This window comes from Microtus pennsylvanicus, chromosome 21 (genome assembly GCF_037038515.1).
Source record: "Microtus pennsylvanicus isolate mMicPen1 chromosome 21, mMicPen1.hap1, whole genome shotgun sequence".
Taxonomy (NCBI): domain Eukaryota; kingdom Metazoa; phylum Chordata; class Mammalia; order Rodentia; family Cricetidae; genus Microtus; species Microtus pennsylvanicus.
Genome location: NC_134599.1, coordinates 5,224,941 through 5,235,025, shown reverse-complemented (window position 1 = coordinate 5,235,025; position 10,085 = coordinate 5,224,941). Strand labels below are relative to the sequence as shown.

General features: G+C 42.1%; 1 protein-coding gene across 18 annotated transcripts in view; it reads right to left on the bottom strand.

Annotated features, from left to right (window-relative positions):
* Kmt2c (lysine methyltransferase 2C) overlaps positions 1-10,085 on the bottom strand; it is a 222,977-nt gene that overhangs the window by 3,805 nt on the left and 209,087 nt on the right. For 14 of the 18 annotated variants that reach the window (XM_075955409.1, XM_075955418.1, XM_075955410.1 and 11 more), the window contains 7 exons: positions 8,915-10,031; positions 7,976-8,112; positions 6,414-6,556; positions 5,983-6,151; positions 874-990; positions 473-546; positions 180-288 (listed from right to left, as the gene is read on the bottom strand). In XM_075955409.1, the coding sequence (XP_075811524.1) occupies positions 180-288; positions 473-546; positions 874-990; positions 5,983-6,151; positions 6,414-6,556; positions 7,976-8,112; positions 8,915-10,031 (1,866 nt within the window). The remainder of the gene's footprint in view (positions 1-179; positions 289-472; positions 547-873; positions 991-5,982; positions 6,152-6,413; positions 6,557-7,975; positions 8,113-8,914; positions 10,032-10,085) is intronic. The other 4 variants (XM_075955414.1, XM_075955425.1, XM_075955426.1 and 1 more) reach the window with 1 other exon arrangement.

The following is a 10,085-nucleotide window of genomic DNA, read 5'->3' as shown; positions in this document are numbered from 1 at the left end:
AGGTTTCATGTGGCTTTAAGAACTACCGCACGAAAGAAGCCGGCATTTGAATGTTTGAAGTGAGATGAACAGATGGCAAAACTTTCTAAGAATAATGTGCTAGAAACCCCAGGTCCATGAACTGCTTTGCTACATCCTGGAACAGACAACAGGCAGATTCCCTCTCGGCCACCCCTTACCTCTTCTCCTTTCTGGATTCTTCTGTTGGAGCTGATGATAATCTTATGTCCTCTCTCAAAGGTCACTACTTCAGCCACACAGTTAGGGGCGCATGAATGGTTAATATATCTGCAAGACAAATCAGAAAACTGAACACGACAGCAATAAGAGCATTCCCCTCTAAAGGAAACTAATGACATTTCTATTGGTGTTTTAACAAAGCAAGTACGAAGATTCCAGTCCACTGCACAGCCAGAGTGGGGACACTTCTATGCAAGCAAAGTCTTCTGGACCAATGGCGGTCCTGCCTTACCTTGCAGGCCCTCCTGTGAGTGTAGCATCAATCACGTGGTCATTGTCCATGCGGAACATGTACACACCTCGGTTCTAAAGAGAAGGCAGGCAATCATCATTGTGATTTGAAGCTCCTTCACTTCAACTCATAGTCTGTGCTGACCAGACCCCTGGTCATTCCTGTGGACCCTACCAAACACAGCTGATGCATTGCTGGTGGGTCAGTGTGAACATCAGAAGGGGTTTTGTAAAGCTGGGGGTATTAGTCTACATGTGGACAAGTAACACCAACTACGAACGATGATGGTGAAGGGAAGAGACAAGAGCCATGTCAGAGTCTACAGCTATGGCTTCTGCTCACAGCTGAACACACATGGCTGTGCTCGTCAGATGTCTGTTTGTGGTCAGTTTATATAGTACCTGGGACTCATAAAGCTTCTCTTTCCTGTTGGCAACTTCATTTCGAATAATCGTTCCAATGTACTCAATGACCATGGTGTGTTTTTCAATGTCTCTAGCAGCATACAGGCCCAGTCCCTAAATGGAAGGAAAAAAAGAATTGTACACATTCAATATACTCGACAGACCTTTATTTTCATAAAAAAGTACTGCCCTTGGAGTCTTATCAAAAGCCATATTTAAGATTTCATCTACATTCAAGTGAGGGCTACTGACTGTATTGTTTTCTGAAATTTAAAACTCTGACAATCCTGCTCCTTTCAACTTTACATTATTACATTGTTTTTGTATCCTTTTTCACACTGTCCTCAGGCATGGATTATTGCAAAGCTAGGGGAGCAGATTAGCTATCTTTGAATGACTGATTAAGCTCCCACAGAAGGATAACTTAAGACACCCCTTTGTTCTGCCTTTCACTCTGGAAGGCCACAACAGAAAGGACCTCACTAGAAGTGAGGCATTGTCATTCCCACCACCAATACAGTAAGCCAGGTAAACTATAGTTGACAAGCTGCCCATGTGTAGCATCCTACACCAGCAATGCCAAATGGATTAAAACAATGTCTGTAAATGCTACTGTGAACTGGAGTTCCCAGTAGGCTTGCTAAGTTATCATCAGTCAGGTAAGCTAGTGCCTTCTATATGAAGTTAGCCCAAACTCCATAGAGTAATACATTTGATAGAACAGGAAAGCGGGACAGTGGTGGCACACATCTTTAACCCCAGCATTCAGGAGGCAGAGGCAGGCCAATCTCTGAGTTCGAGGGCAGCCCAGTATACAGAACTAGTTCTAGGATAGCTAGGGCTGTTACACAAACCCTGTCTTGAAAAAAACAAAAACGAAACTAAACAAAAAACAGGAAGTAGAAGAACTATAAGGGATTATGAACACTACAAAGTAGTTTCAGATTTGACTCTCAGTTTTCTAGAAACACTGGAATAAGGCAAAACAGAAAACATTACTTTGCTCTAATTACCATGAAAGGTGGAGAAATGTACAGGATATAGCCCCCTAAACTCACTACTCGGGTTTGAACCTAGGGCTTCACATGTGCTAGGAAAGTGCTAACATACATTCCCAGATCTTTATACATGTTTTCAAAGGGGATCTCACTAAGCAACTTGTGGTCCTCCTTCCTTAGCCTCTGAGTGGCTGAGAAAATCTGAACTGCCTAACACACTGGTGCCTTATTTGGCAGCTTATACTGTCTAGGATGTGTCTGGTAAATCCTGTAATGCAGTCTTAGACGGGGTAGCAAATGAAGTTGTGGGAAAATATCATACTCAAAAAAGTAAGTAAATAAATACAATGTTCATAGATAATCTGCATTTTCTTGCCCTAATTTGAACTTGTGCTTTCGATTCTGACCAGGGAAGAAACTGGGGAAGAGAAATTGTGACACTCAAGTCTTGCTCATGGATTCTGAAGAAGTTGGCAGTCAATAGATATCTTCCTGTCACAGACTCATCTTTAAAAAAGAAACCAACTTATGCAGTTTGAATTGTTCCAGGTGTGACTCAGATGTGAACCAGAATATAGAAAGAATGTCAGTGCAGATCAGTATTGTTTGCATCAGCATAAGCAAGTAGTCCAAACTGAGGCCTATTCTGAAAACCTAAGGTACAATAATAGCAATGGTTGCAAGATCAAATTTAGCACAGCAGGTTATATACTAAATGGCAAACTGAAGTTTTTGTAAGGATAAAAAACTAGAATACAACCAATGGTATGTGTACAATGATGATATGCTTGTCTATATAAAAAAATAACCTTTATAAGAAAAAGAAATACTAAAAGTTTCTGGTGGGTATAAGATATTTCAAATAGGAAAACACCTAACCCTGCAAGCTAGTACAAACCTAAAGGGACAAAGGTCATGAAACACATAATTCTCCAAAGGCAGGACTATAGGGTGATGATTCAGTTGCCATGAGTGAGGCAGAGAAGACTCAAGGGTCTGCAATTCCCAGGACCCCAGGAATTCAGAGAAGATCAGATTAAGTAGGCACAGGCTGTCCCATGCGTCGTCACACAACAACAGGGGCCAAGGGTTCTGAGCCTGAGAGAGACACAATTGCCTGGCACCAGGACTTCGAGTCAGAAAGGAAGCCTCACATCCAGGGGAATAGTCAGAGGCGGACAACCCCTTAAGAGACCAATTGTTGGTACTGAATGGAACACAATGCCATCAGTGAACAAAAGAGCAGATTTGTTGCAGGAAGAAGAGAGTGGATCCGCTGAGGGTGGAACAGGAGGGTAGATCCCAGTGTGAAGTGATTATTTTTCAGTGGGCCCTAAGCAAACATGCCACAAGCAACAGAGTTAGTGTAAAGAGGCTTATTGGGGGAGGGGGAAGCGAAGAGTGAAAGGGATCTGATACCTCCTTCCAACTACTGGATTACTGGCAGACTGTTCCAAAGGTCCCGTAAAATATTGGGATAATAGAGTGCTTGGAAGCAGCCATTTGGATTGTTATCTAAAGGGTACTGAATAGACCACGTCTGACTGCAAAGGTGGGCACAGTTCCCATGACTGAGGCAGAGAAATAAGATTCAAGAGTTTGCAATTCCTAGCATCCCAGGAAATCAGAGAGGATCACACTAAGTAAGCACAGGCTGTCCTGTGCACATCACACAAGGAACAAGAGCCAAGGGAGAGAGAGCCTTGAGAGAGCCGTGGTTGCCTGGTACCAGGACTTGATGAGGCCAAAAGGCAAGAAACCACACTAGAGAGATGAGTCCCCCACTCATGGGAAATGGCCAGAGGTAGAAAAGAGGGGGCTCGCTGGGCGGTGGTGGCACACGCCTTTAATCCCAGCACTCGGGAGGCAGAGGCAGGCGGATCTCTGTGAGTTCGAGACCAGGCTGGTCTACAGAGCTAGTGCCAGGACAGGCTCCAAAGCCACAGAGAAACCCTGTCTCGAAAAACCACAAAAAAAAAGAAAAGAAAAGAAAAGAAAAGAGGGGGCTCACCAATCATGCTGGTGTTGGAGGGGCTAGTTAGTTGGACAAGTGAGGCTGTCGTATGTGGACTGGGTTACAGGGATCTGGTGCACCTCAGAATGTCGGTAGGCAGGAGGAAGCACCAGGAGAGCTTTCCTGGCCAGGAAACCAATGTTGTAATTTATTTTAAAATGCCAAGAAGAAAAGTCATGCCATGCCCACCGGGCTCACATGAGAGGTTTATTGAAAGAGGAGAGAAAAGGGGGCAGAACGAGTCCCTGGGGACTAGAGTCAGAAGACAGAAAGAGGAAGAAAGAGAGACACGAGAAGTGGGAAAGACCCACCTTTTAAGATATCTACCACTATCGCCATTGTCACCAGAGAAGTGAGAAAAGAAATGAGAGAAAGTCAAAACTCTCAAAGATGCCTCAGGTTCTACCAACAAAGATGACTTAGTGGATAAAAGTGCTTATTGCAAAAGCCAGACAACTTAAGTTCAATCACTGAAGCTCGTGTAAAGGTGGAAGGAGAGAACCGATTCTCAGAGTTGTCCTCTGACCTATACATGTACACCATGGCATATGAACACCGTCATGCATGTCCACAGAAAGAAAGAAAATTTAAAAAACTATTTAGGTTATATGACTTGAAGACACAGTTAAGATCCTATTAAAGACATTCTTGAGGAATGGGAACAGGCACAGAATGAACAATATCTATCTAAAATGCAAATGAGAAAAGCAACTGAAAGCAGCAGAGACCGTACTGCATGTCCACATAATCTCAAAGAGGGTCATAGCAGAGAGTTTATTTCATAAAGAATATGAAACAAGACTTCAAACAAAATAATGATGAGTGCAAAGAGCTCTTAGCTGGTTGTTAAAACTATTTTATAAGAAAGATCAGCTAATAAAGTAAAGAACATTTCGGAAGAGCAAAACAAGGAAACCAGACTCAGAACTAGAAAAAAAATAACCCATGAAGAAGGCAGATGCTTATCTAAGTCATGAGCTTGGCTGCGCCCCTCCAGAGTTTCTGGGGTGGGCAGACCCCTAGTCTCAGTTTCAGAACTCCTGGCTGATGTTACATGTCTCAGGAGCTGACCAACAATGGTTTCTGGGTACAACTGAAGGTCAAAGCACTCTAGACTGAAAGGAATCATCAAGAGAAGAAAGTGATAAAGAGGGCCTGATGCTAGGCACATTTGCAAAATGTCTAAGAACAAGAAGATTATAGAAACTACCAGTACGGAGCAAAGAGCTTGCACTAAACTTGTAAGAATCTCTACTGCACACAGAAACACTGCTTTCCAGGAAGAGGCTGGAACTTAGAGGAAGATGGGGTGAGTTAACAGGATTTTATGGAAGCGTGGATCTGAGGATACAAATCAACTTAGGAACTGATAGATACTATTAAAAATGTTAAGAGCTTGGGGACTGTAGAAATTTACAAAGTAGGAGCTTTATAATTCCATTCTGGGACAAGTGAGATGTTGATTAGACATGTCAGTTTTAAGATCATAACTCAGCAGGTGAGGACTACAAGTTTAATTTTAAATGCTTACATTTAGATACCCCATTGTCTACCAGGAATGTGCAACGATTTCATGACAGGAAGTGCTTAAGAGATATGACTTTCAAAGCTGCAAGGTCACACGGAAGTATTTATTGAATTTTTTATTTGTTTAAGACAGAGTCATCTTGGAACTTGTGATCTTCCTGGCTCTGCCTTTCAAGTATTTATTTTTACTTTTCAAAGGTTTGTAAACAGCTCTACTGAGCTGTTTAAAACTCAGTTTGTGTGTAAAATCCTGTTTTCTCCACAGTCTTTAATGAGATATAAAGAGGTAAAGTCCCAAGGAATACTTTCTATTTGAGGTGGTCCAGCACTATGTTCTAAGGCTTCAACCATGGTCCTCATGTTGAAAACTGACAAGGTAAAAAAAAAAGAAAGAAAACTGACAAGGTAGAATACAACTCTCAAAGTCCAGAGCTGGGATTAGTATACACAAGGACCTGGGTTCAAATCATAGAACCACAAAAACAAAAAGCAAAACAACCCCCTACCCTGCCAAAAAAAACAAAAAACAAAAAACCAACAAACCAACCAAAACAAAATATTCCTCACCTGGATCCTAGACCGGGCCAGATATACATTAGATTTCCATTCAGTCTTCATTCTCCGGTACTGTGATGACTTGGAGTGGACAAACTGCTTACTGTAGGGTGCGTTCAGCTCTCCAGTGACTGTGCTCTGAAATGACTTTGAGGTGCTGGTGCTATTCAGGGTATGAGGCCTACAGATGACGATGTGCCAACAGAAAAATAAAAAGACAACTGAAGACCCCTCTGAATACAGTGTGAAAGCCAAGCCAATTAAAAGTCTTACTGAAACACACAGAAAGCTGCCTAGCAGAGACACAGTGCATCTTCTGAAGTTATTAGGCACATACACAGCCAGAGACAGCAGGGTTTGTAAGCAGCAGACAAATTAAGCACAAAACCCACTAAGGTGCCTAGAAACCCTGGGCTGTACTATGTGAAGATGAAACAAGATACCTTAACACAAACCTCTTGACATGGGCGCTCATTTTAGGTTCAGAACGAGCACAACCTGTGGGGTTAACAGCAAGGGGTAGCTCCATGAGAGGATTTCGGCCATACCGGAAGGTGTAGTTTTCACATGCTTCAACCCCAGGTAGCTTAAAAAAAAAAAAATACACAAAAAGGTAACTCATCTGGCCAAGGATATAATCTACAGCTGGCCAAAGATGACCCAGAGTAAAAACAATTTAGAAATATTTTCTTCCCCATCTGTGAACTATTTACTATGATGAGCCTGCACTCATAACTATTTGAATAATGTATAAATTCCAAAGTAAAACTTGCTAAGTCCAAACCACCTTTCCTTGAGGAGAGGATAAATTCCCAGAACCAATACACCAACCAAAGCCTTCCTACATGTGAATTAGGGTCTGATGTTCCAGTTTACAATCAGGAAGCAGTGGTCACAACCTAGTGAATGTTATTTGTCTGGATGCTGGAGGTCACCTATGTGGTTTAGTTTCTGGATCACTTCTCACTTTTGTCAAATGTGATCATAATATGAGGTATCACTCTCACTGTTCTAGCAGTATTGGTGGGAAATGAAGGTTTACTAAAAAAGTAGCTGATACATCCAAAGGTGGTCTTTCTTTTTCCTTTTTTTTTTTTTAAAAAAATAACTTATTCTATTTATTCCTGTATGTATTTATGGAGGAGAGGAGAGGAGGGGGGGGTTGTGGGAGACAGACAGACAGAGAGTGCAAGCATGTGTATATACACAAGTGCCATGCTGAACCTCTGGAAGACAGAGGGCAAACTGTGGGAAGCTGGTTCTTTCCCTCCAACATATAAGTCTTGGTGGTTGACTTATAGTTGTCAGGCTTAGTGGCAGTGCCTTTACCCACTGGGCCATCTCACTGGCTTGGTCTTATTTTCTACAACACTTTCCCATCTATCTGTCTGTCTGTCCATCCGTTTGTCCATCCATCCATTTATTTATCAGTTCTGAGAGTACCACCTAGGCCCTAAGACAATCAAGGCCAGCACTACTGAACTAAAACCTTTATTTTCTTTTACTTTCTTAATTAAAACTCTGAGATAGGGTCTCACTAGGTTACTCAGGCTAATCTTAAACTTATACGTTTACTTGAACATCCTAAGTATCTGCAATTATAGGCCTTCACCATCAGGCCTGGCTCTGAAATACATTTCTCAACTATTACATAGATTCATTGCCAAATACACCTACATTCAAAGAAGACACTAGTCAGTGCTGCTGTAACCTACTGCTCTCTGGGACCACCCGCCCCTTGGACAAGAGCAGGAGAATGTCAAGAAAACTATGAAAAGGGGAAAAATATTCTGCAAAACACTACAACTTCATCAGACCAAGAATACCTCTTCAACCATGTGAATAAACAGGACGTGATGACATGAACTACTCCTCTGAGAGAGCTAAGGTCTCCAATTAACCACCCACACCCATTTCCTCATGAGAATGGGTCAGTCCTGGAAAGTAGGAAATCTCCAAGGGGAACACGGAGCATGCTGGATCAGGCTGTGACTAGGACACTTACTGATTCTGCTATCCGTGCCACTGCAGAGACAGTCAAGCCAAACAAGTCCTCTCCTCTCAGATACGCAGGGAAAAGCTGCAGCATTTCAGAGTTCTTCCTCACACATGCCACAGGCTCCAAAATTTTGTCCCAAACATCTATATATGAACAAAAAATAATTTTTATGATGTTATTTCCTTTTAGCTAAACAAAGAGAAGAACTGAACACTGGTTCAAACCCAAGAGAGGGTGAAGAAGAGTCTTTCATAAAGACCTGCTAGTTTTCAAATAAACCTGTTGGCCAGCAATGTAACAAACATGTTGGTTAAATGTCGGCAACTTAAAGACTCACTGAAATCTGGGGGGAAATTATGCCACTTTAGGACATCAAACAGTAAACATGAAAGAATTCAGTGAATTCAACTGGATATGTAACAAAGAAAACAGTTAAAAGTGACTAATTCCATTAGTAATGGCTACAGATAGGCATTCTTGCAGATGAGGATTAAAACACAAAACTGAAAGTTTCTTTGGAAATATCTTTAGACTGTGTCATATTTTTAAAACCATGAAAACATTTTAAAAGCAACTACTTAGCACTTTTTACATCAATAAAAATGAAAAGATAAACATGCCCAAGAGTACAAAATCAAGTTTCTAATTCCCAGTTCTAAATCTGAAGCTGAGATAAGATAATATCTTAACAATCCTTTAGATAATATGGTCTCTGCTTTCTAGTAATTGACCCTGAGAGGGGCTCTAAGGTAAAATGATAGGCAGGTCTTACCAACTCTTCTGTTCAAACCTGTATAAACTTTAAAGCAAAGAACAAGGTGTTGTAATACAAAGAGGCTAAGATTTGCATTGATAAAAAAAATTCTCATGAAATTATCATGGAAAAAACAAACACTTGACACGAAACATTCATTTGTCTTATAACAGCAAACAAGTAGATTTTACCTTTAGGCGATGAATCACTTAAGACCAGGTCTTCATGGCCTTGCTCTACAATCTTGATGACAAATACTGGCCGCCCATCTTTCTCCTCAATGGAGCACAAGTAGCGGCAGCGCCGGTTGGCATAGCGTGTGCTCCAATATAACCGGCTGGCTTCATATCCCACTGGGAAGAGTGCTTTAGGAGAGTGGAATGCTTGCATCTGTTGTGGAAGCAGCTGACCAATGGTGTGGAAGATGAGGCTTCCAACACGAAAGGTATGGTCCCGTTCTCCCCGCTGCACAATGCTAGCAATCTGTCGCACCTCGTCACGTTGTACATAGACCCTCCTGAAGACAGCAAAGTAACTCAACTCTTGCTCGTGGATTCCCTTTGGTTTGTGCATGGGGCAAAGCATTGTTTTGTCCTTAAAAAACATGCATTGTGCTTTAATGGCGCAAGTAAAATGATAAATGTTGGTGCATCGAAATCTGTGACATCCACTGGTGGCACCTGTCTTATGACAGAAGACACATTTCATTTGTAGTCCTCTCCTCAGAGCTAGCTCGACATTTATTAAGGCACCAGCCTGTGTCTCATAGACCTCTGTGGACCACAGAGCACAATTCAAGTGGACCCACAGGTCCAAGTCAAGGTTGAGCAGCCTTGCTGGTCCATCTGTTAGCCCATCACCTTCTTCATGACAAAAGCAACACTTTCGATAGTCTTTGGGCACAGGATCAGGTTTAAGAGAAGTGCCCAATTTCCTTAGAAACTCATCAATTTCATCCTCACAAGGTGGTTTAAAGGTCCCCTTGGGAATGACGATGTGAATACTCCACTTCTTCCACTTCATTCCTCTCCACTTTTTATTTAGTGGTCTACAATCTTCAAGCCCACCATGAACAGTCCTCAGCCGAGGCTTTAACTTGACTGTCACCTTGAGCTCATCAGGTTTAGACTCTACTTTGGCTGCTTCGAAGGCTGGAGGGAAGGTTATGGGAGATGATGGAGGAGGGGAAGCTTTTTCCTGGAACTGAGGGAGACAGTGTACATCCAAAGTGGAGATGTTGTTGCTGTAATGGTGAAATGCTTTCGAAGGCTCCTTCATAGGGGACTGTGGCAATGGAGGAAGGCATTCCTGGGCAACAAAAAGAAACCATGAGAAAAAGGAAGGATTCACATGTCCTCAAAG